The following is a 26,296-nucleotide window of genomic DNA, read 5'->3' on the forward strand; positions in this document are numbered from 1 at the left end:
CTTTATACGTTACTTTAAAACCATTTACAACATTATTGTTGTGTCATTATTGTTACAGTTATATTGTACAGACATTTAAATCATTACAATAAGGATCATGGATGAAAACTGTAATATTTTCTATTTTTTTTTTTTTTTCCAATCCTGTTTCTTTGTGATGTGAACAGGTAACCGTCCCCGTGTGACCACAACATCCAACTGGCCTGAAACATTCTGGGCTGAGACGCTCACTCTCAGATGTGAGATTGAGGGAGGTGGAGACTCTGAATGGACGTTTGGATGGAGAAGAGACAGAACATCCAGAACATCCAAATATACAACAGACAATAAATACATTATTAGCCGAGCCACTGATTCTGACAACGGAGACTATGAGTGCTCAGGCAGAAGGGGACCCCCTAATCCTACCTACACGCCTTGGAGTGAACCCTTCAAATTGACTGTAACACGTAAGTTGAACCATGTTGTCAATAATTAAAATGTCCAGGTGGAAATGATTTCATCTAAATGAGAAAACAAAACATTGCTTGCTTAAAGTCTTTGCAGGGAGCTGTGACAAATTATTTTTTAACTTTCAGCATGGTAACAAAATAACTGAGAAACTTAAGACTATCACATCTTTTGTAATCTGCTTAAAATATGTCTTAATATGATTTAAAACAGTGAATTTTGATGTCACTAACAGTGTCTGAATAATTTCTTATAAATATTGGCTAAGTTATTCACATCTGACAAAGAAGATGTTTGTTGATATTGATAGAGCTCTCCTAAGTTATGATTGCTGTGTCAAAGTGAGAAAAGTATCTCAGATCCTCAAACATGGGCCTCCTGGCTCCGCCTCCTGGCTCCGCCTCCTTCCCGTTATAAACTTCGAGGCAACCGATTCTTTGCAGTCAAGGCCCCACGGTTGTGGAACAGCCTTCCTCCCTCAGTCAGGGTCTGCCCCCTCTGTGGAGTCTTTTAAGTCACGCCTCAAAACACACTTTTACATGTTGGCTTTTGAGTCCTAATTAGGTTCCTTGTGTTTCTTTCTGATGTATTTCTATCAAATATCATTTAATATTATAGTCTGATTATATTGTTAGTATTCTGTGTATGCATTTGTGTTTGGGCACATATGTATGTGTGAGTTTTTGTCTTGTTTTTTTAAATGTGCTTTATGAATACATTTGATTGATTGATGTTGTTTTTTAAAGTGATACATGATTGGATCTTTTCTGGAATTTAACTACTTTAAATTTAATATAATTGAAGAGATAAATCTTAACACTAGTTTCAGCTCATAATTCTTAATTTAATTTTTACTTCTGGGCTCAGCACTGTTTGAATTTGACCAAATTGTAGGTACGGTAATTTATCTTTTTACATCTTTGTTTCCAAATCAAACAGAAATAAGACCAAAGGCTGAACTGAGAGCTGACAGCACATCAATTCCAGCAGGGGGCGCTGTGACCCTGACCTGTGATGTGAACCCTCCATCATCTGGCTGGACGTACATCTTGTACAGAGGAGATCACCCGGGCACGCAAGATGATGGTAAAAACTTCAATGGACGAATCAGTGTCTCCAAGGGAGGAGTCTACTGGTGCAGAGGAGAGAGAGGAGAACCAGTTTACTACACAGAGTACAGTGATTCAGTCACTATCAACATCATTTGTGAGTTTAACATTTTTGAAAACTTGTAATAATATATTCTATCCATAAATTGATTGATAAAAAGACTAAAGATGTTTCTTTTTTTCTCATCATTGTGTCCTTGTTGGGATCTCTTGAACACAAACAGTATCAGACAGAGCTGTTGTGACTCTTCAGCCCCATTGGACTGAGATACACAGCGGAGAGAAGATCACTTTGAGATGTGAAATCGAGGGTGGAGACGACTCTGAGTGGGAGTATGAGTGGGAAACAACCAGCTCTGATAGATCTGTAAGACAAAGTGAATCCTTTGAAATCACTGCTACTTCTCACAGTGAAGGAGAATACAAGTGTAAGGGAAAACACAAAACTGAGGTACTTTCCTCAACACAGTGGAGCACTCCAATCACATTGACAGTATCAGGTAAGATGGACTTAAAATCAACATGAAAACAGTTTTTAGGATGTTTGTGTATGTTAAGAGAAACTATCATTCATAGCTGAACAGTACTCAAATTGTGACTTTATTTCTTCATTGAGAAAGTTTTAGTGCAGATCACAGTGATTAAGTGTTTCTTTGGTACAATAAGTTTCATGGATGAAGTTCATGTGTATTTATTTCCATAAGATATTTTATTAATGGCTATTTAAAGAAACAGTAATCATTTTTATATCCCTGTTTTAAACTGAACAGAACAAAAACCAAAGCCTGAGCTGAAGGCTGATGTCACAGATATTCCAGTAGGAGGTTATGTGACCCTGACCTGTGATGTGAGCTCTTCATCTGGTTGGCAATACTACTTTTGGTACAGAGCAGATAAATCCTCTAACCCATCATCCATACATGAATTCTCCTCGGCTGGACAAAAGCGTGTCTCAAAGGAAGGACTCTACAGGTGTAGAGGAGAGAGAGGAAACCCAGTTTACTACACAGAGGACAGTAATACAATTCAGTTAAAAGAAAATAGTAAGTTTTGAATATTGACATTCTTTGGTGTAGATTTAAGGTTTTTTCATCTTTGTATACTTACTGTGAATTCTTCAACATTAGCGGTTGCAAACAAGGCTGTCGTGACTCTGCACCCCAACTGGTCTGAAATCTACTCTAAAGAGTCGATTACTCTAAGATGTGAGATAAAGGATGGAGACGACGCTGAGTGGGAGTACGAGTGGAAAACAAGCAGCTCATTCAAACCTCCAAAGAAAAAGGAATACAGTATTGGACCTGCTTATACATCACACAGTGGAAACTACAGTTGTAAGGGCAGAAAAAAAAGTGACCAGTCTCCAACAGGTTGGAGCGATCCCATCACATTAACGGTTTTATACAGTAAGTAACATTTCTTTCATATAAACATTATACTGTACTATCAGATATTCCATCATTACATGGTTTTATTTCTTTGAATAATCACTTTTCCAACAGGTTCACCCCAGCCTGTCCTCACCGTGTCTCCACTCTGGCTGAGAGACTCTGTGACTCTGAACTGTGAGGTTAAACACCCATCAGCAGGATGGAGGTTCTACTGGTATGAAGCTATTCCCAAACTATCTGACAACTCCTACAACTCCTACAGCTACCAGCTGCTATCTGGAAGCAGAGATGGAACTGAAAAGTATTCCTTCATTGTTCATGGACAGACACACACAGCAGGATATGTGTGCAGAGCTGGAAGAGGAGAAATGAACACTCCTTATAGTGAACTAAAGTTTGTCTGGTCTGGAGGTCAGTTTTTTTCTTTATCTTTATTCTTTTTTGGTCTATGAACAACTTAGAGTTTCTTCAGTACTTTTGTCTCTAATGTCACGATGACTTCATGTCCCTTCTTTCCTCTTTCAATGGCATGAACCCAAACATGCGACTTCCAGGTGTGATTTACACTTTCCCAGCTTCTTTCTGCCATCACTCTCTATTTTACTCTGGTAGCATGAAATACACTAACAAGAAGAAAATTAAATCATCTAAAACTGAAATCATTTCTTAATAAGAACCTTTACTTTGAAGAATTAAGAATCTTATTCAATTCAATTCAATTCAATTCAAAAAACTTTATTTGTCCCCGGGGGGCAATTCAAAGGCACACAGAGCAGTAAATTAACAACAGTGCAAGTAAACGAAACATTTTAACCTCAATATAAAGTGTCAATTTAAATACAACTTAAAACTTAAACTTAACTTAAAAATACAAAATATAAAAGAGTAGATATAAGTGGACAGTGATCGGACTAACAGATGTAAACAGATGTAAACAGAACTATGTGCAGTAAACGAGAAATAAATATATATATACAGAGCTATGTGCAAGTAGGCTAAATACTAAATGATAAGGAGTTGAGGAGCTGCACAGCCCTGGGAACAAAGGTTGCTCTTCTCCTCTGTGTCCTGCAGCAGGGACAGCGAAGCCGGCGTCCTGAGGGGAGCCACTCAAACGCTGTGAAGAGAGCGTGTGAGGGGTCCTGCATAATCCCACCTGCTAGCCTGATTGTCTGTATAATATTCTTACTCTCACAGCAAGGAGGGCTTGTATAATTAAAATAATGTTGGTACACAATATAACAACACAATATAAACTAACAAATTTAGGCAAACCAGTCTGAAAATTCATAGAAAAAAGTGGAAAAAACAAGCGAAATACCTGAAACCCAGAAACAATTAAGACAGCAGTTACTGGTGGAGAAACAGGGGTGTGAAATCTGTCATATCTTTGTAAGATGGCAGGTCAGAGTAAGGGCACGGTCACACTGGCCATCCGTACCGTGCCCAAGCACACTTCAACGCTAAAGTCCAGTTAGTTTGACCAGTGTGACCGCTCCGTGCCGTGCTCAGGCACAGTACACTTCATGCACGAGCACAAGCACGTGTACACAACGCTGACAGCCTTCATTGTGGAGAAATCCACAGTTTCATGTCTGTATCTGACTAAAATGACTCAATATAAGACACCAAGTAGCTGTCATGATCTGTGTTGTTCTCTGATGTGCAGACACGGACTCGACTGCCCGTCTCTCTTTCTCTCTCTCTCTCTCTCTTTCTCTCTCGCTCTCTCTCTCTTTCGCTCTCTCTCTCTCTCTCTCTTTCTCTCTCTCTCTCTCTCTTTTTTTTTCTCTCTCTCTCTCTCTTTCTCTCTCTCTCTCTTTCTCTATTTCTAATTTATAGACAGCAGAAGAACGAGTTTCTCTGTTTTCAACCTAAAACGTAAATAAAGTTAAATGGCAGCAAAACATTATTGTTTAGCGTTAAAATCTTTAGACTGCTGGGCCTTCTTCAACCCCTAATTCATTTAATTCTATTTTTTTTATTCTTTAGATTTGCCTTCATCAGCATCTCTCACAGTGAGTCCTGAAAGAGTGCAACACTTCATCTCTGATTCTGTCTCACTGGAGTCTAAGGGGAACTCTACTCAGTGGAGAGTGAAGTTTCAATGGGACAGCTTCCTGGCAGATTGCTCCCTGTGGGATACAATGACTGGATCAACATGCACAATAGATCGTCAAATCTCAAGAAATAATGTGTACTGGTGTGAGTCTGGATCAGGGGAGTTCAGCAATGCTGTCAACATCACTAAACAGAGTATGTTTTTACTTACATTTCTTCTTAAAGTTTTTATTTTTCAGCATCCAAGTATTCAATTCAACATCATTCAGTTCCACGTTATCTCCATCGACATTGAGAAGTAAAAGAGCAGCCCAGTGTGGGAGAGTTTACTCTCTTAATTAGATAAAAGCAAAGATTAAGGTCTGAGTGTATATCATTATTAAATACTGATCACATTTGTAGACAGTTGCTGTTCAAACACATTTGATGCCAAAGTCTTAAACATAAGAAGGAGTAAGGTGTACACAAGATAACACATCAGATTAATCATCACTTTGAAGCATTGCTGTAAAAAAAGAAGAAATATATTCTCATCATTCTGTGTCTGCTAATTTTCATGTTTGAACCTGATGACCTCTGACTGAATCCTCTTTTCTTTAACTGTTTTACAGAGTCTGAAATTATCCTGGTGAGCCCTGTCCATCCAGTGACTGAAGGAAGTTCAGTTAGTCTTAGCTGCAGATTGAGAAGCTCAGATATTGTTTCCAATGTGTTCTTCTATCAGAATAACAAACTAATTCAAAATGATACCAGAAAGGAGCTTAATATCTCTGCTGTGTCAAAGTCTGATGAGGGCTTCTACAAGTGTCAGACCTCAGGGAGAGAGTCGTCTCAGAGTTGGATGTCAGTAACAGGTGAGTGGGATAGTCAGGGAGATACCCCGTGCCCTCTAAAGTAATGTACATACTTTCATGCATTAATGTTAAACAGACACTCTTGAAGTAACATCAAGACAGCTGAGAGGCCTGTGTTAACGTTAGCTTAGCATGACTAGCAACCAGTACTTGGGTGTTAATGACCTCGGACAAAATCATTTCAAACGTTTTATTTTCAAGCAACAAAAAAACTCATGGACCTTTTTTTTTTTTTTTTTTGCATTAAAACACTTTATTCAGTGTTACACATGTCAAATATATCTTGTTAGTCCTCTGTTGCTCCATATCCTGGCTTGCACTCCTCTTTCTCAACCAGGAACTGCCAGACAGAGCTTCATCTTCTAATGAATTTCTGGCAGGCTGAATGCTACAAGGCGTAATGCTGCCCTCTGCTGTAATTCAAATGAATTGATCCACTTTGGGTTCAATTCTCAGACATAGTCCAGTGGTCCTCATGCAATTCAAAGTAGCCCTACCGACTAGCTGAAGTCACTTCCAAAAGATAGCCAAACAGAGATGAAGCCTGCCTTTGGCTTATATGGGGGTGTGCCAAGTGGAAGGCACCAAGTTAGGTAGAGGTGGAGGGATGTTTAGGTTGTTGAGAATAATTATGATTTGTAAAAAAAAATGGTCATTTGAGAATGTACTTAAAGGGATACTTCACCCATTTGCATTTAGCTTTGTATCATTAGAAACCTGGTAGTATTTTTGAATGGTCGTGCATCCCGCCCTCATTTTCCCCTGAGATTGGAAATCTTTGTATTTTTAAGTCTGAAAAGGAGCTTCCAGTGACGCAAAATGACAATTTTTGCGTCACTGGAAGCTGTTGCGGTTAGCGGGGTGAAACTACAACGCTAGTTCCTCATATTTTGGTATTCCGGACATTGGTTTAGTGGAGTAAAGCGGTAATCGCAAAGTGAAAGTCCTTCTTTTTCTGTGGACTAAAAAAACAATTTGAACTGAAGTTTAGTAGATCATGTTGCATATTTTGTTTGTTTGAGACTTTTTGTTCATTGTGAATTCATAGGGGGGCTAATTAAAGGGATATTTTTGTTAGGGTAGCAGCGTACGGATCAACAACGGACGCGTTTCAGCACAGAGCCTTTATCAGCGCTTTGTTTGTCATCTATTTTCTTTTTGTGTTTGAGCTCTTTTTTTTCTGTTTTGAATTAGGCCTATCCTAGAACCCACAATGCAACAAGAAACATTTACAAAAATGTGGACTACAAAACGATTATCCATTACATTTTTTTGTAACCGATTATTATTTAATGAACAAGTACTCGGGTACCCGAGTACTGGTTTGCGCCCCTAATTTCTACTACATATATGACCCAATGTCAGTACAGATTCATGTTTCAACGGGTGAAGTATCTCTTTAACTGAAATGTATTTTGATGTGTTTTTAGCCTTATTGTAGATGTTTTGTGCTTCTTGCAGAACAGGTAATACTCTCCAGAGAGTTCATTGATTTCTCACCTCTTTTGGTCGGGGTGCCAACTCCTACATAAGAGGAGGCTTGAGGGCCTTGCAGGTTGTTGGTGGTTGGAGGGGCAAAGTGTTGGAGAATTGTTGACAGTAACCAAAGAGTGTGCCGCGCTGCAAGGGCCCACGGTGGCATTGTTTAGCGCTGAGTCGCGTCTTTAGTTTGTCACTTTTTACATTCTGTTATTTACTTATTTCTTGCTAGTTTTATTTCTTATTTTTACATTTTTCTCCAGGCCTGTACTGTACATAGTGCTGCCCTTGGTTTTGTTCATTGTAAAAAAATTCACTTGGACTGAATTTTTGATTTTTTTTTCTTTCTTTAGCCTAAGCCACTTTCCCATCCTTACAAAGATACAAATTACTGAATGATTTTATGTAAACCATGTTTTGTCTGAAAAAGAAAAAGGTCAAATACACCATCTAGTTGGAAGTAACCACACTTTAAGTGATTGACCTTATTGATTCAATAATTCAGTGTTGAATGAGTAATTTGGTTAAATCCTGGATTGCGATAAAATGATGTATTCATTGTAGACTATTTTCTTTGCACATGTTTGTGTTTTGTTTTCACCGTTGCTTGAGACAACATGACAAAACATTTAATTATCATTGTCTATAATTTTAAGAAGTGTTTTATAAGTTCATTAACAGTTATTTGTTATTAGTTGTAGTGGTGTCCAGGCTTGGGATCCCTTCATATCCTGTAATTCTCGTGATTGTCGGGCTGATTTCTGGAGTAGTACTTATAATTCTTCTGCTCCTGTTGTATCGCTGCAGGCAGTCAAAGGGTGAGACCTTTCTTTTACTTCTAATTGTTAAATGCTTTATTTATATTAAATATAGAAATGCACTGACAAAGATTAGCAATGTGACTTATATAAAGTAAAAAACAATGTAACAGCAAATGTCCTTTTCACAGACTCATGCTTCAGGAGGTAGGTTCAACTCTCTCTTTACTTAATTTAAATATAGCAGTAATTAAAACCATGGTCCTCAATGTAATGTTTGTCAATCCTGCATGTTTAAGGCCAAGCCAGTCTGAGAGTAACAACCAAGACTCTGCCAGAAGTCATGAACTTTACCAGAATGTGGCTCAACCTGATGTATACTCTACTCTCCTGCACGGTAAGCATTTCATCTTGATATTGTGTATTTATACACACAATTTTAGAAATTAATGTAGCCTTCAAAATATATGAATCCAAAATGGGATGAAAGTGACTTTTGCTTGGTTTTGACTTCTTTATAGATGATGCCAGTGTCTACGAAACACTGAAAATCTCTGAGGACAACAACGCTGGTACTGTAGTTTTTTAAATTCATATACACTGAATGAAATATTTCAAATTTAAGGAAAACATGTCACAAAAGAGTTTCATGTTCGTCATGCATTTGTCTATTTGAACGACACTTGTCCTTACAAACTTTGATGAACAAATACTTGCTTGATTTTCATTTTTCTAAAGGGGATGATTACGTCAACCAATCAGTAAGGCACTGAAGACACTGAAAATGGTACAGTGTATACCTTTATATTCATGTACACTCCAAAAATGCCCAATGTAATACAGTTGAAAACATGAATATATATTTATTTCTTTACTGGGTTTTTTGGAATAGAGGCCAGACGTCTTAAATCAACAGCAAATAAATCAAAATAATGTTAGTTGGATTCTTGTTTCTAGTTTTAAAACGACAGTCTTTGAGTTAAAAGACATGCATAACTATATACAGAAGCCACTTGGCCATCTGATTACTAGAGAGGACCTCTGAGACATATCTGGTCTGAATGTATTTAAAGTAGATATTTTGTGCAAAGAAAAGTGTGGGACTACACGGACATAAAAGACAAAACCTTTGGATAATTTCAATATAAGCAACTGTATACTGTGGACTAACATGTTTGTGTTTACTTCCCCAGTTCTTTGAACACACAGTTTGTAAATTCCGCCGCCAGGGGACTACCACAAAAGACGACATCAAGGCTGGTGGGGAATCATGGGAGTGATTCTCTCTGCTACTCTGTCCCCAACCCTGATGAAAATGAGCTAAGAGTTGACCGTAGAGAAGACAAACGAGTGAAACCGACCTGAGGAAGAGAATATGTTTACAGACGATGTATCCAAGTCTGATTTACATGAAGTTTTTATCACAGCAGCACATACAGCAACAGTACGGTGTTTCCATGGCAACGATATACATGTCGTGTCTGTCATGGAGGCTCTGTCATGGTGGTCACCACGACAACACGGCTTCTGTTACTATAATATTAAGGATTTCTCTGGCTTTGATAACTGTTGGAAATATTCGCGTGAATGTAAGTACTAGACAAAAAATATATTTGTAACATAAATTTAGTCAATTTTGATTTATTTAGATATTTAAGTGTAGAAATTCATATGACTTTCTACATATTGTATATTTAAAGGAGCTGATTAAATTACATAAATTATGTTCACATCGTTACTTAACATGCAACTCTGCTTTCCAACTATCACAAATGTTCAAGGGTTAGTACAGTTCATTTGTTTTCTGGTTAAATAAGAGTGACAGAATATGTATTACATTACTCATACTAGCTAAAAGCTTACAATTATTACCAGAATATTCTTGACTATTCTTATTTTTAGAAGTATATGTTTTATTTTGTCATTTATCTGTCAATTTTGTGTATTAAACTCTGGATACGAGTTGTTTCAGCTGCTTCATACTGTATATTTTAGCTTGAGCACCCAGTTGATAGTGCAGCTTTAAAGTCGGCTTCTTTGTCAGTGTTGGCTTACAAAGATCCCGGATGGACATCAACATTACTTTTATATCTGTGATGACCTGCTCTCAACCAACATAATCATTTACATTATAGTTTATTGAACCGTCAGTAATTTGTATCTTAATTATTTCATAGTTATGTATTGTTAAAGTATTTCTGCTGTAATGTTCCTAATAAATGTTTTAAACAGGAACAACAGTTTCTTTTGGTTGTTCTTGCTTTTTGACCAACCAGCCAATAAGAATAAGGTCACATCCACCCCAGATGCAGTTCTGACCCTCATCCCTGTGGTGTCTGTTATCCCTCTCTCTCTTTCCCATATTTCCCGTCTATCTTCAGCTTTACTATCTAATAAAGACGAATGCTAAAAATCATCCTTGAAAGAAGTTATGGTTGTTACTTTTAGTCGTTATCTGTCAAAGACGTGAAGTTCTCTACCGTTGAAAATATAGAAATACAAATTATTAACAATTTCACCTTTTTACAGCATTGCAGCTTTGTGGCAGAAAATAACCAAGGTCCTGCATCCCATGAGCAGCCATTTTGTTTTCTTCTTGACTTTAAAAGCAGAGCTTTAAATGTTACACATTATTGGTAGTTTCCTTTTAGTAGTTTACTCAATCAGTATTTACAAATTACCCCCATACAAGAATATATAAACGTTCTATTCAAATTATAAATAAAATACGTTGAGGGATTAAACTTGTTGAAAAGGTTTAGGCTGACTCTGAAGCTTTCTATACCTTCTCTTTTTAACATCAAATATACTTGAAGTCGACCCTTTAACTACTAAGTTCACTTCACAGAAACAGTTTCAAACATTTCAAACAAAACAAAATGAAGTTCTAAAACATTTTATACTAATCAAGTAGGCATTAAAAACAAGACACAACCAACAGTTTCAGTCTTTGATAATCATACTTTTGTTCTTCTATATGATGCTATACTCTATATGTATATATCTATACATTTGGTGAAGCACTTTGTAACCTTGATTAGTGAAGTGCTATATAAATAAAGTTATTATTACTATATCTTTTTATCACCTTCTTTTAAACATGTTTTATGAGCTTTGAGCCTTTATTTGTTAGGACAGTGGATAGCATCAGAAACTTGAGAGAGAGGGTAAAATAGTTGCAAGAGTAGCCACATGTCGGACTTGAACCAGGGCCGCCTGCTTGACGGACTTCAGCCTCTGAACATGGTATGCTACCTCACCGCTAGGCCATCAGCGCCCTTAGGTTTTTTTTTCTTTAAATGAGGAAATTGAACTACATAATTTAAATTAATTATCACAGCTGTTCCACACGTTTTATTAACTTCTGTTTGCACTGTAACTTCTTCTTGTGCATTGAAGCCTCTCACCAACAATTTTCTCTTTTTCTCTTCTGCTTTTCTCATATACGATTGGTATACTTATAAAATGTTGGTATTAATTGCTACTTAATTGTCAACAACAACATCAAGCTGCTTTCATCACATGAAAGGTGCTATATGAATAAGGTCACATCAGCATGCACTCGTTGTTAATACTACCTTAAGTTGTTCAAAGTTATAAATACTGTGAATTCTGCTGCTTCAGTGACATCATGTCCGGCCTGAGTGAAAGGCGGGCCTCCTATAGCAGAGGTGTTAATACAGGAAGTGGTCAGTCAGCCTGTACCAAGTACCGACTATATCATGGGGAAATTCAGTTAGAGCACGCTGTGAAAGCTTTAACTGTTCCCTCAGTATTCTCAATAAGAAAACGAGTTACAGTCAATACTAAAAGAAAAACATCGAGATGGTAAATGAGGCAGAACCTAAAGTAACATGTCAGATTAGATGAAACATATTGTTATCTTTTTGTCTTCTTTTTTCTGCTAATGAAAACAACCTGAAAACATTAAAACTTTGTCATGGGCAATAAGCAGTTAGTGTTTCCCGTGTTGTGGGCTTCAAACAAACTAGAAACTAGAACTCTAACACAATGTGGGAACATTTGCATGTTGAGGCTTTGCTTCTTTTTTTTCACCATCTTACTGTGGCTTTAGTTTTTTGAATTTGAATTGTTATTTTAAAATGATTTTCTGAGAGACATGCTTCTCACACACATTGACCTGAATCACACACATGTTCAAACAGGACCTGTGGACGTGCATTAGTGGAGAGAAGTCAGAGTGGGGCTGCTACACACTGCTATGCAGGCAGTGCACCAGATCAGTCGTGGGTTATTATTTATTAATGATCATGTGAATCATTAGATGGCATTCTATTTGTAATTCTGCCACCATGGTGTGTTAGACAAGGACACTCATATATTGTGTATTGAAAAACATTATTTATTTTGCTTATAAAAACACAACATAAATAAATATAATAATATAATATATTTGGAATAACATGCAGCACATAGAACACTAGAAATGTTAGGTGTGTATGTGGTCTTAAAGTTATTGGCATTATGTTTCATGGATGTGCAATAATTAGTTATTAGTGCCATTATTTATTTATTTAACCCCTAACAGAAGCCATTTCACATGATCTCTTTCTTATTCGAGCAGTAGACAGGACGTGTAAACAGGTTGGTTGAGGTTGGCACTTCTTAGAATTTTGTGTATAGAGAAGGAAGTACAGAGACAGAAGTCCGAGAGAAACTCTGCTCTCACATTTTAATGAACTGTTACTTGTCTTTCTCCTCTTTTCCTTCTGCATTATTAGAAATGTAAAGTTAATGTTTTATTTTAAAACTAAGCGTCAGAGTTTCATTGTCGTTTTGGATGTGAAGATGGACCAAACCTTGCGTTGTGTGCTGGGGTTTTTCTGTGAGTACATCAGAGCTCTTTAAGTTTTGTGACTTTCAAACAGCGAGTCATGTTTCTATGAACATGTAGTTCAGCTGTTTGAATAATACAACAGGAGTTAAGCACTTGCTGTTTGTACAACATTTGAACAAGGCGTGAACAGTAAATAGTCGATAGTTTTGGAAAAAAAAGCTTTAGGATTGAAATGGCTGCCAAACGTTTGTTGTTTTGTGAGAAATTCTGTTTATTGATGGATAGCCCCTTGAGATGAACCATCTCGTTTTTGAAAGTTTTGACAATAACAGTTACCTAAAATGAAACTATCTGGATTTAACACCTTTAATTCTTCCCTGATGAACTATTAATCTTTATTTTAGTGCTGAATTTGATCCCCCACGGATTGGCTCAAGGTAAGTGATTGTCTTATATTTCTGATTTTTGTTTTTTAAATATTTCTGCAGTTCCTCTATTTATTACCTACTTCATCTCTTTAACATCATCCACATGTAGTGTTTTGTGTTTATGTATTATCTCTTAAGTTTTTAAATAAAATGTCCTAGAACATGAACTGAAAATGTTTTTTTTTAAGCTATGTATTTTAGTTTCCTCTTTTGACTCGACTCTGTCCTCACCATGGAAAGCTGCTGGTATTTCTAGAAACTGTTGTGACTCTGTAAGCTCTTATATCTCTTCAACAGCTGCTTCTTTTAACACTGCTTTATACGTTACTTTAAAACCATTTACAACATTATTGTTGTGTCATTATTGTTACAGTTATATTGTACAGACATTTAAATCATTACAATAAGGATCATGGATGAAAACTGTAAGTTTTTTCTATTTTTAGTTTTTGTTTCCAATCCTGTTTCTTTGTGATGTGAACAGGTAACCGTCCCCGTGTGACCACAACATCCAACTGGCCTGAAACATTCTGGGCTGAGACGCTCACTCTCAGATGTGAGATTGAGGGAGGTGGAGACTCTGAATGGACGTTTAGTTGGAGCACACCCAGAACATCCAAATATTCAACAGGCAATAAATACATTATTAGCCAAGCCACTGATTCTGACAACGGAGACTATGAGTGCTTCGGCAGAAGGGGATCCCCTAATCCTACCTACACGCCTTGGAGTGAACCCTTCAAATTGACTGTACCACGTAAGTTGAACCATGTTGTCAGTAATTAAAATGTCAAGGTGGAAATGATTTCATCTAAATGAGAAAACAAAACATTGCTTGCTTAAAGTCTTTGCAGGGAGCTGTGACAAATTATTTTTTAACTTTCAGCATGGTAACAAAATAACTGAGAAACTTAAGACTATCACATCTTTTGTAATCTGCTTAAAATATGTCTTAATATGGTTTAAAACAGTGAATTTTGATGTCACTAACAGTGTCTGAATAATTTCTTATAAATATTGGCTAAGTTATTCACATTTGACAAAGAAGATGTTTGTTGATATTGATAGAGCTCTCCTAAGTTATGATTGCTGTGTCAAAGTGAGAAAAGTATCTCAGATCCTCAAACATGGGCCTCCTGGCCCCGCCTCCTGGCCCCGCCTCCTTCCCGTTATAAACTTCGAGGCGACCGAGCCTTTGCAGTCAAGGCCCCACGGTTGTGGAACAGCCTTCCTCCCTCAGTCAGGGTCTGCCCCCTCTGTGGAGTCTTTTATGTCACGCCTCAAAACACACTTTTACATGTTGGCTTTTGAGTCCTAATTAGGTTGCTTGTATTTCTTTCTGATGTATTTCTATCAAATATCATTTAATATTATAGTCTGATTATATTGTTAGTATTCTGTGTGTGCATTTGTGTTTGGGCACATATGTTTGTGTGAGTTTTTGTCTTGTTTTTCTAAATGTGCTTTATGAATACATTTGATTGATTGATGTTGTTTTTTAAAGTGATACATGATTTGGGTCTTTTCTGGAATTGAACTACTTTAAATTTAATATAATTTAAGAGATAAATCTTAACACTAGTTTCAGCTCATAATTCTTCAAGTCATTTTTACTTCTGGGCTCAGCACTGTTTGAATTTGACCAAATTGTAGGTACGGTAATTTACCTTTTTACATCTTTGTTTCCAAATCAAACAGCAATAATACCAAAGGCTGAACTGAGAGCTGACAGGACATCAATTCCAGCAGGGGGCGCTGTGACCCTGACCTGTGATGTGAACCCTCCATCATCTGGCTGGACGTACATCTTGTACAGAGGAGATCACCCGGGCACACAAGATAATGATAAAAACTTCAATGGACGATTCAGTGTCTCCCAGGGAGGAGTCTACAGGTGCAGAGGAGAGAGAGGAGAACCAGTTTACAACACTTATTACAGTGATTCAATCACTATCAACATCATTTGTGAGTTTAACATTTTTGTAAAGTTGTAAAAATGTTTTTTATCAATCAATTGATTGATATAAAAAGACTAAAGATGTTTTTTTTTTCTCATCATTGTGTCCTTGTTGGGATCTCTTCAACACAAACAATATCAGACAGAGCTGTTGTGACTCTTCAGCCCCATTGGACTGAGATACACAGCGGAGAGAAGATCACTTTGAGATGTGAAATCGAGGGTGGAGACGACTCTGAGTGGGAGTATGAGTGGGAAACAACCAGCTCTGATAGATCTGTAAGACAAAGTGAATCCTTTGAAATCACTGCTACTTCTTACACGGAAGGAGGATACAAGTGTAAGGGAAAACACAAAACTGAGGTACTTTCCTCAACACCATGGAGCACTCCAATCACATTGACAGTATCAGGTAAGATGGACTTAAAATCAACATGAAAACAGTTTTTAGGATGTTTGTGTATGTTAAGAGAAACTATCATTCATAGCTGAGCAGTACTCAAATTGTGACTTTATTTCTTCATTGAGAAAGTTTTAGTGCAGATCACAGTGATTAAGTGTGTCTTTGGTACAATAAGTTTCATGGATGAAGTTCATGTGTATTTATTTCCATAAGGTATTTTATTAATGGCTATTTAAAGAAACAGTAATCATTTTTATTTCCCTGTTTTAAACTGAACAGAACAAAAACCAAAGGCTGAGCTGAAGGCTGATGACACAGATATTCCAGTAGGAGGTTATGTGACCCTGACCTGTGATGTGAGCTCTTCATCTGGTTGGCAATACTACTTTTGGTACAGAGCAGATAAATCCTCGAACCCATCATCCATAAATGAAGTCTCCTCGGCTGGACAAAAGCGTGTCTCAAAGGAAGGACTCTACTGGTGTAGAGGAGCGAGAGGAAACCCAGTTTACTACACAGAGGACAGTAATACAATTCAGTTAAAAGAAAATAGTACGTTTTGAATATTGACATTCTTTGGTGTAGATTTAAGGTTTTTTCATCTTTTTATATGTGACGGGGTCCTCTTTCAAAACACCCAAAAATCATAAAAACACAGGCGTAGTTGAAGACTGCAATTGATGTCTTTTATTTTCAGTCGGCCTCCCAAGGTGCAGTGACAGATATTTACAAAAAATTGCAAAAACAGGAAAAACAAAACACAAAAAATTGCATTTATACTATTTACAAAAGAAAAAGTCTTCCAAAAACAAAATTCCACCTGAGCGAGCAAACAAAACAGCACTTCAAAAAGAAAGTCTCCAACACATTACCTCCTCTGTAACCAGGACTAGACTGAAAGCAGCAAGCAGCCATCTCTTAAAGCAAGAAGGAGTCACACCTCAAAACACACTTTTACATGTTGGCTTTTGAGTCCTAATTAGGTTGCTTGTATTTCTTTCTGATGTATTTCTATCAAATATCATTTAATATTATAGTCTGATTATATTGTTAGTATTCTGTGTGTGCATTTGTGTTTGGGCACATATGTTTGTGTGAGTTTTTGTTTAGTTTTTTTAAATGTGCTTTATAAATACATTTGATTGATTGATGTTGTTTTTTAAAGTGATACATGATTTGGGTCTTTTCTGGAATTTAACTACTTTAAATTTAATATAATTTAAGAGATAAATCTTAACACTAGTTTCAGCTCATAATTCTTAATTGAATTTTTACTTCTGGGCTCAGCACTGTTTGAATTTGATCAAATTGTAGGTACGGTAATTTATCTTTTTACATCTTTGTTTCCAAATCAAACAGCAATAATACCAAAGGCTGAACTGAGAGCTGACAGCACATCAATTCCAGCAGGGGGCGCTGTGACCCTGACCTGTGATGTGAACCCTCCATCATCTGGCTGGACGTACATCTTGTACAGAGGAGATCACCCGGGCACACAAGATGATGGTAAAAACTTCAATGGACGATTCAGTGTCTCCCAGGGAGGAGTCTACAGGTGCAGAGGAGTGAGAGGAGAACCAGTTTACTACACAGAGTACAGTGATTCAGTCACTATCAACATCATTTGTGAGTTTAACATTTTTGTAAAGTTGTAAAAATGTTTTTTATCGATAAATTGATTTATAAAAAGACTAAAGATGTTTCTTTTTTTCTCATCATTGTGTTCTTGTTGGGATCTCTTCAACACAAACAGTATCAAACAGAGCTGTTGTGACTCTTCAGCCCCATTGGACTGAGATATACAGCGGAGAGAAGATCACTTTGAGATGTGAAATCGAGGGTGGAGACGACTCTGAGTGGGAGTATGAGTGGGAAACAACCAGCTCTGATAGATCTGTAAGACAAAGTGAATCCTTTGAAATCACTGCTACTTCTTACAGTGAAGGAGAATACAAGTGTAAGGGAAAACACAAAACTGAGGTACTTTCTTCAACACCATGGAGCACTCCAATCAGATTGACAGTATCAGGTAAGATGGACTTAAAATCAACATGAAAACAGTTTTTAGGATGTTTATGTATGTTAAGAGAAACTATCATTCATATCTGAACAGTACTCAAATTGTGACTTTATTTCTTCATTGAGAAAGTTTTAGTGCAGATCACAGTGATTAAGTGTGTCTTTGGTACAATAAGTTTCATGGATGAAGTTCATGTGTATTTATTTCCATAAGGTATTTTATTAATGGCTATTTAAAGAAACAGTAATCATTTTTATATCCCTGTTTTAAACTGAACAGAACAAAAACCAAAGGCTGAGCTGAAGGCTGATGTCACAGATATTCCAGTAGGAGGTTATGTGACCCTGACCTGTGATGTGAGCTCTTCATCTGGTTGGCAATACTACTTTTGGTACAGAGCAGATAAATCCTCTAACCCATCATCCATACATGATGTCTCCTCGGCTGGACAAAAGCGTGTCTCAAAGGAAGGACTCTACTGGTGTAGAGGAGAGAGAGGAAACCCAGTTTACTACACAGAGGACAGTAATACAATTCAGTTAAAAGAAAATAGTAAGTTTTGCATATTGACATTCTTTGGTGTAGATTTAAGGTTTTTTCATCTTTGTATACTTACTGTGAATTCTTCAACATTAGCGGTTGCAAACAAGGCTGTCGTGACTCTGCACCCCAACTGGTCTGAAATCTACTCTAAAGAGTCGATTACTCTAAGATGTGAGATAAAGGATGGAGACGACGCTGAGTGGGAGTTCGAGTGGAAAACAAGCAACTCATTCAAACCTCCAAAGGAAAAGGAATACAGTATTGGACCTGCTGATACATCACACAGTGGAAACTACAGTTGTAAGGGCAGAAAAAAAAGTGACCAGTCTCCAACAGGTTGGAGCGATCCCATCACATTAACGGTTTTATCCAGTAAGTAACATTTCTTTTATATAAACATTATACTGTACTATCAGATATTCCATCATTACATGGTTTTATTTCTTTGAATAATCACTTTTCCAACAGGTTCACCCCAGCCTGTCCTCACCGTGTCTCCACTCTGGCTGAGTCCTGGAGACTCTGTGACTCTGAACTGTGAGGTTAAACACCCATCAGCAGGATGGAGGTTCTACTGGTATGAAGCTATTCCCAAACTATCTGACAACTCCTACAACTACCAGCTGCTATCTGGAAGCAGAGATGGAACTGAAAAGTATTCCTTCATTGTTCATGGACAGACACACACAGCAGGATATGTGTGCAGAGCTGGAAGAGGAGAAATGAACACTCCTTATAGTGAACCAAAGTTTGTCTGGTCTGGAGGTCAGTTTGTTTCTGTCTTTATCTTGAGATTAATATCTTTATTCAGTTTTGATCTATGAACAACATAGAGTTTCTTCAGTACTTTTGTCTGTATTGTACAACAATCCAAGAGCAAGATAGGAATCGATCACGATGACTTCATGCTCTTTCTTTCCCCTTCCTTTTAGTGAACAACTTTTCATTGAGTTGTAAGCGTGTATACATACATATACATTCTCAAAATAGTTCAACAGAAAGCTCAATATCTACACTCGATTATCAAAATAAATACACAACTTAACTTGGAGCAAATGTGCAGGTAGTTTGTAAATATATCTTCATCTGTCTAAATAGACAATTTAAAAGCATCATATATGTGATGTGTGTGTATCCACACGTGCATATGCATGAGCCTACAGTACAACATACACAGCCAAATCCCAAACTCGTTTCCTTGGTGAGTGGTTGTTGTTGTTTTTGGTAGCATGAAAAACACTAAAAGGAAGATTATTAGAGTCTATCACTTAAATAATCGTTCAATAAAAACATTTTACTTTGTATAATTAAGCATCTTATTGCTCATTGTTTACTCTCACATATGAGGGCTTGTTTGATTAAAATAATGTTGGTCAGTAATCAGTCGTATGTAGACACTATATGAAAAATCTATTTCAGCCATTCCTGATAAAACAGAATATGGACTGATGGAAAAAAAAACAATGCTAATCTGTCATATCTTTGAAAAATGGCAGGTCAAAGAAAGTCTTTCAATTTACAGACCGAATTCCTTGGTTGGATATCTACATTAAATATAAAGTCCAATGGCAGCTAACGGTCTGGGCTTTGTTGAACCTCTTGTTTCTTTCTTTCTTTTTTAGATTTGCCTTCATCAGCATCTCTCACAGTGAGTCCTGAAAGAGTGCAACACTTCACCTCTGATTCTGTCTCACTGGAGTGTAAGGGGAACTCTACTCAGTGGAGAGTGAAGTTTCAAGAGGACAGCTTCCTGGCAGATTGCTCCCTGAGGGATACAATGACTGGATCAACATGCACAATAGAGGAAAACAGATTGAGAAATAATGTGTACTGGTGTGAGTCTGGATCAGGGGAGTTCAGCAACGCTGTCAACATCACTAAACAGAGTATGTTTTTATTACATTTCTTCTTAAAGTTTTTATCTTTCAGCATCCAAGTATTCAATTCAACATCATTCAGTTCCACGTTATCTCCATCAACATGGAGAAGTAAAAGAGCAGCCCAGTGTGGGAGAGTTTACTCTCTTAATTAGATAAAAGCAAAAATTAAGGTCTGAGTGTATATCATTATTAAATACTGATCACATTTGTAGACAGTTGCTGTTCAAACACATTTGATGCCAAAGTCTTAAACATAAGAAGGAGTAAGGTGTACACAAGATAACACATCAGATTAATCATCACTTTGAAGCATTGCTGTAAAAAAAGAAGAAATATATTCTCATCATTCTGTGTCTGCTAATTTTCATGTTTGAACCTGATGACCTCTGACTGAATCCTCTTTTCTTTAACTGTTTTACAGAGTCTGATATTATCCTGGTGAGCCCTGTCCATCCAGTGACTGAAGGAAGTTCAGTTAGTCTTAGCTGCAGATTGAGAAGCTCAGATATTGTTTCCAATGTGTTCTTCTATCAGAATAACAAACTCATTCAAAATGATACCAGAAAGGAGCTTAATTTCTCTGCTGTGTCAAAGTCTGATGAGGGCTTCTACAAGTGTCAGACCTCAGGGAGAGAGTCGTCTCAGAGTTGGATGTCAGTAACAGGTGAGTGGGATAGTCAGGGAGATACCCCGTGCCCTCTAAAGTAATGTACATACTTTCATGCACTAATGTTAAACAGACACTCTTGAAGTAACATCAAGCCGGCTTAGAGGCCTGTGTTAACGTTAGCTTAGCATGACTAGCAACCAGTACTTGGGTGTGAATGACCTCGGACAAAATCATTTCAAATGTTTTATTTATTTTTTCATAAGCAGCAAAAAAGTATCCCTTTAACTGAAATGTATTTTGATATGTTTGTAGCCTTATTGTAGATGTTTTGTGCTTCTTGCAGAACAGGTAATACTCTCCAGAGAGTTAATTGATTTCTCACCTCTTTTGGTCGGGGTACCAACTCCTACATAAGAGGAGGCTTGAGGGCCTTGCAGGTTGTTGGTGGTTGGAGGGGCAAGTGTTGGAGAATTGTTGACAGTAACCAAAGAGTGTGCCGCGCTGCAAGGGCCCACGGTGGCATTGTTTAGCGCTGAGTCACGTCTTTAGTTTGTCACTTTTTACATTCTGTTATTTACTTATTTCTTGCTAGTTTTATTTGTTATTTTTACATTTTTCTCCAGGCCTGTACTGTACATAGTGCTGCACTTTTTTTTTCATTGTAAAAAAATTCACTTGGACTGAATTTTAGATTTTTTTTTCTTTCTTTAGCCTAAGCCACTTTCCCATCCTTACAAAGATACAAATTCCTGAATGATTTTATGTAAACCATGTTTTGTCTGAAAAAGAAAAAGGTCAAATACACCATCTAGTTGGAAGTAACCACACTTTAAGTGATTGACCTTATTGATTCAATAATTTAGTGTTGAATGAGTAATTTGGTTAAATCCTGGATTGCGATAAAATGATGTATTCATTGTAGACTATTTTCTTTACACATGTTTGTGTTTTGTTTTCACCGTTGCTTGAGACAACGTGACAAAACATTTAATTATCATTGTCTATAATTTTAAGAAGTGTTTTATAAGTTCATTAACAGTTATTTGTTATTAATTGTAGCAGTGTCCAGGCTTGGGAACCCTTCATATCCTGTAATTCTCGTGATTGTCGGGCTGATTTGTGGAGTAGTACTTATAATTCTTCTGCTCCTGTTGTATCGCTGCAGGCAGTCAAAGGGTGAGACCTTTATTTAATATTTTTCTCTTACACATTTGATGGTTTATTCCAAATGTTTGACATGAAATGGTGGCAAACTAAAAGAACAACACAATGTCTTTTTTACAGATTCATGCCTTATCAGGTTGGTTCAGTGCTCTCTTGTGTCTCATTTTGAACATTACATTAACACTTTGCCATTACGTCCAATGTTAACACCTTTTTATTTACTCAATGTTGTAGGTCAGGCCAGGCTGAAAGCACCAACCAGGACTCGTCCACAAATCCGGCCGCTCAGCATCATGAATACTCTCCTCCCCTGCAGGGTAAGCCTTTGAATTAATCATAAATATTTATATATAAGAACACCTTTTATTTTAAACATCCAAAGATACAAAGTGTTATCGTGCAGTTAGCTCGATTGATTTGATCTCCATTGCTCTTTAGGTGACGCGTGTCATTATGAATCAATCAAAGGCCCTGAAGACACCGCACATGGTACAGTTTATTCCTTTTCTAATACTGAAAATGTTCCAACAAATGCAAAGGTTTTCTTTTAAACGACGCAATTACTTTCGCTTTTGGAATGCAATTTAGGCAATCAGTGCAATGTATAATATTTCTTAAATTGAGCAATGGTGTCCTTAACTGGTTGGTGCATCATGTATAATTCATTTGTAGTTAGGTTATGAACAATGCCACTTCAGAGGGTGAAGGCAAGTTTCATCATCCTTTTGCTAATGTTTAAGTGTGTTAGACTTATTCAGCCTCTCTTTAGAGACACATACATTAACACTTGATCTTGTTTATTGCTTTAATGTTACTTTGTACTTAGATTGACTTTCCATGGATGAAGAAGCTAAATGATCACTGAAACTTAAGGTTAAAATAGTTGGTCTGATTCTGCATCCATGTGCTCCTCGGATGGTCCCAGTTTCCGAGTTGTGAAATCGCTCTTCCAGATTCAGTGTGTTCACGTGATTTCAGTTCGGAAAGTTTGAATGTTGTAAGAATTACAAAGAAAGTATGGACGCTACAAAGATGTGTGAATGTCTCTGTTATGAGTTATATTTGAGCCAAACGTTGATGTTCAATTTGTGACTTACCGGTAATAAAAAGTGTCTTAACATTAACAAAACAAATATTTTGCCCCCCATGTGATGACGAATACGACCACAAATCAGCAAGTCGGGATCAAATCTTTTCCAGAGTTTGTTCCGAGTTGTTGCTCCGACTTGAGCAGGCGTTCATGTACGTTTTACAACTCGGAAACTCGTTTTCCAGATGTGTCCGATACCACATGAATGCACCATTAAACCTCCAATCAAAAACTGCACTGAACATGCTTCACCATGTACATTTTACTTTGAAGGGAACTGTTCCTCTTTCTTGCTTTTGCCTCTTTTTTTGTAATATTCCATAGTACTTTTTTAATAGTGGAACTAACCAACATTTAGCGCTGCATGTCTTCACGGGGTTATGGCAACGATTGCTTGTGAAACACTTGCACAAACTTAGTTTTGGCTCAGTGAAACCAGGACAATGATGTCAGCCAATACGCTCTAAACTGTTTCCTGAAATAGTTTCCGACTGTAGATGAACTGTAGTTTATGCACGGCCCAGAATGTTTGTGGATAACAAAACATATATTTCAGATGCAAACCAGTCCCAGTCCCATGATGTTACATATTCTCTGATCGAGCTCAAAAACATCGGAAAGAAAGGTAAGTATTTCAATAAGATACAGCAGAAAAAGTACTGAAGTGTTTTTACATTCATTCGGCTCATTTGTTATGTCTTATAGGGAAGAAACCTGAACCAGACAGCACGATTTATTCTGATGTGAGGTTAGAAACAGAAGGTAGGTTACAGTGCTGCTTTAAGTTGATGTTAAAATGCATCATGGTACACACTGGAGGAGATAATGGGTCAGCTTGCAGTTCAGTAATTATTCTAAATATTTCCACTGGGTGTCAAAAGAGACAAAATTTGTCAAATGTTAGCTAAATTTGGGGCATTTATTCCTGTCACTGCTCAGTTTGGCTGTTTAAATTAACGTATGTTGGATGCATGTTATTGTCGGATCGTCATGTGTTTTAAGAACATTTCCATCTCACAGATTAAGTATTAAGATGGACAGTTTTGGGTCCAAACAAAAGCAAGAAGATGAAACATTCGCTGAGCTGCCATCGTGATAACACATAATCTGTACAGTCATCATAGAAACTCAAGTGTTTCTACATTTTTCTTTCTCAATCCTTCAACCCGTCCGTCTGTACATTACAAATTCAGTCTACGAAGAAAACCAATCCTAAAATCTGTCTTTTGTTTTAGATCCATCTGTCCTTTATTCTCAAGTCAGCTGCCATAATCCAGGTAAAGCCAAGAAAAACAAAGGTGAGTGAAGTAAGCAATCAACTGCAGTTTTTCTTCTCCAACACAGCGCAATATAAATGGAGTGTTTTTTCTTTCAAATCGCAGGTGATGTAAGCTTTTATTGTTAATATTAACCGTCAGGTGTTCTTACATTAAAGGTCCAATATGTAGAATTTAATTACAATGTTTACGTTGAAATATCTAAATTAATAAAAAAATAATTAAATTGATTAGCAGAGAGAACTCACGATTCCCTGCCAGCACCAACGTCATCTTTTATTATTGTTTTGATTGAGCGCCCCCCGGTGGTGGAATCTGCATACTGTGCCTTTAATACATCTGAATTCTGCATTTGTTTTAGATGTGTTGCTTCTGAACATTTTGCATACTTAGGCAACTTTAATGCTTAAAGATGATGCTGAAATCAGTTAATTGGCTAAGGGGGGAAAGGGTTAATGGCTGCAACAATACAAATAATGACAGATTGTAATAACGACTACATACATGACAATTACAAACATAAGGCTTATTCTTAATATTCAGTATAATGAACTTTTTTTACACTGATTGTCTCTCTCAGGAAAGCCAACTCCTGCGATAACTGAAGAATCGGTTTACTCTGAAGTCAAACGAGGTACAGCTCATGGTTTTAATGCAACCTTACATCATGAGGATTTATTTTATGTATATGTCAACTGATTTTAAAACAGGCAAAAAGGTCTGATAAAGATTGCAATATTCTTAAATAATTACTAATCTTTTTTTCCCCTTTGCTTCTCTTCCAGATCAATAAAGTTCTGTATCTATAGACATAAGGAATGGATGGTAACATGAAAAAAAAAATCTTTGCTTGATTAGCATTTGCAGCTGTCATGTGATAATTTTGTGCTAGTGCTTGTAAATTATTAAAAGTATTCGGTACAGTAAGTAGCTTAGAAAATAAATTAAATTGTGTATTTATTTTGTATTCCTGAAAGTTTGGTTGAACATTTCATGCATCGATTAACTTCTTTCACTAGTAAGTTGTGAGCAGCGTTACCCGCCTTTATTGGGACAGGGCAGATCATTTCTTTGGTCATTTTCTAATGTTTGTGATGCAATGACAGAGTAGAAAAGGAAGATATAAGACCTGAGGTGTCTCATGTATCTGTCACATTAGAAAAGAACTGATTCATCAGATTCAAGTTTAAATGTGACATATGTCTCTTCAACAAAGTTATAGTTGTACACAAAGTGTTTGTAAAGTTGAATTGTTACGTTCCACATGTTTTTGTTTTGTTAGACTAAGTTACATTTCATTTGAACTACTTGTATCGTGCTGTATCGAGAGCAGAAGATTTTATCCACGAGGAATAGTATTTAAAAATGAGAACATAACCAGAGTATAAAAATCTCTACTCTGTTTAGCGTTAAGCTAACCACTTAGCATATGCTGTTATAGCCTGTTTTCTGTTTTTTATTTTTTTAGATTTTGAATAAGTTCATTTTATTTTGTATTCTTTACCTTAGTGCTACTATAGTTTGTTGTATTCAAACAAAAGCCTTTCATACAATATTTGAGTTTCAATGGTTATTGGTGAACATGTCTGTACAGATTTCTGCCATTTCAATAAAATTGGATTTTTAAGATATCCTGACAGCTTCTGTGTTGAACTTATTAGCAGCACCGGTGCCAGACTGTGACCCAAAGATAGGCACCCAATGGATACAGATGTAAACTCAGAGGGAGCGTTCAAAAAGGAAAGGCGTTTAATGCGGTCCAAGGTTTGGTACACAGAAATTCAAACAAATCCAGAGGAGAAGGGAAAAAACAGCTGCTTGGGGCCCCAGACCAGTAGGGGGCCCCTGAGGGCTCACAAACTTAAACCAAAACAGTGGCCAAGAATATGCACATTTTGCAATAGGCAGTAGGACAGACTCTAGAATGGCCCCTAGCTGTTCATGAGTTATGTCTGAAGGAAGTGTGTGGTATTGAAAATTATGTGAAACCTTTTTATTTCGTTTCATCTCGTTTCAACAGATGA

General features: G+C 37.0%; 1 protein-coding gene across 1 annotated transcript in view; it reads left to right on the forward strand.

Moving 5' to 3' along the window:
* LOC110005170 (sialoadhesin-like) overlaps positions 1 to 25,903 on the forward strand; it is a 26,785-nt gene extending 882 nt beyond the window's left edge. Inside the window, exons 3-34 of the mRNA XM_065950916.1 lie at positions 168 to 449; positions 1,390 to 1,656; positions 1,784 to 2,059; positions 2,330 to 2,602; positions 2,687 to 2,965; positions 3,062 to 3,361; positions 4,943 to 5,206; positions 5,623 to 5,865; positions 8,040 to 8,162; positions 8,294 to 8,309; positions 8,402 to 8,499; positions 8,624 to 8,674; positions 13,813 to 14,085; positions 15,027 to 15,222; positions 15,360 to 15,697; positions 15,968 to 16,240; positions 17,048 to 17,314; positions 17,442 to 17,717; positions 17,988 to 18,260; positions 18,345 to 18,623; positions 18,720 to 19,016; positions 19,874 to 20,137; positions 20,553 to 20,795; positions 21,801 to 21,917; positions 22,026 to 22,041; positions 22,140 to 22,222; positions 22,344 to 22,394; positions 23,552 to 23,620; positions 23,701 to 23,757; positions 24,231 to 24,293; positions 24,853 to 24,906; positions 25,058 to 25,903. Of these exons, the coding sequence (XP_065806988.1) occupies positions 168 to 449; positions 1,390 to 1,656; positions 1,784 to 2,059; positions 2,330 to 2,602; positions 2,687 to 2,965; positions 3,062 to 3,361; positions 4,943 to 5,206; positions 5,623 to 5,865; positions 8,040 to 8,162; positions 8,294 to 8,309; positions 8,402 to 8,499; positions 8,624 to 8,674; positions 13,813 to 14,085; positions 15,027 to 15,222; positions 15,360 to 15,697; positions 15,968 to 16,240; positions 17,048 to 17,314; positions 17,442 to 17,717; positions 17,988 to 18,260; positions 18,345 to 18,623; positions 18,720 to 19,016; positions 19,874 to 20,137; positions 20,553 to 20,795; positions 21,801 to 21,917; positions 22,026 to 22,041; positions 22,140 to 22,222; positions 22,344 to 22,394; positions 23,552 to 23,620; positions 23,701 to 23,757; positions 24,231 to 24,293; positions 24,853 to 24,906; positions 25,058 to 25,065 (5,969 nt within the window). The 3' untranslated portion in view covers positions 25,066 to 25,903. The remainder of the gene's footprint in view (positions 1 to 167; positions 450 to 1,389; positions 1,657 to 1,783; positions 2,060 to 2,329; positions 2,603 to 2,686; positions 2,966 to 3,061; positions 3,362 to 4,942; positions 5,207 to 5,622; positions 5,866 to 8,039; positions 8,163 to 8,293; positions 8,310 to 8,401; positions 8,500 to 8,623; positions 8,675 to 13,812; positions 14,086 to 15,026; positions 15,223 to 15,359; positions 15,698 to 15,967; positions 16,241 to 17,047; positions 17,315 to 17,441; positions 17,718 to 17,987; positions 18,261 to 18,344; positions 18,624 to 18,719; positions 19,017 to 19,873; positions 20,138 to 20,552; positions 20,796 to 21,800; positions 21,918 to 22,025; positions 22,042 to 22,139; positions 22,223 to 22,343; positions 22,395 to 23,551; positions 23,621 to 23,700; positions 23,758 to 24,230; positions 24,294 to 24,852; positions 24,907 to 25,057) is intronic.
* The last annotated feature ends 393 nt before the right edge of the window (positions 25,904 to 26,296 follow it).

This window comes from Labrus bergylta, chromosome 22 (genome assembly GCF_963930695.1).
Source record: "Labrus bergylta chromosome 22, fLabBer1.1, whole genome shotgun sequence".
NCBI classification, from domain to species: domain Eukaryota; kingdom Metazoa; phylum Chordata; class Actinopteri; order Labriformes; family Labridae; genus Labrus; species Labrus bergylta.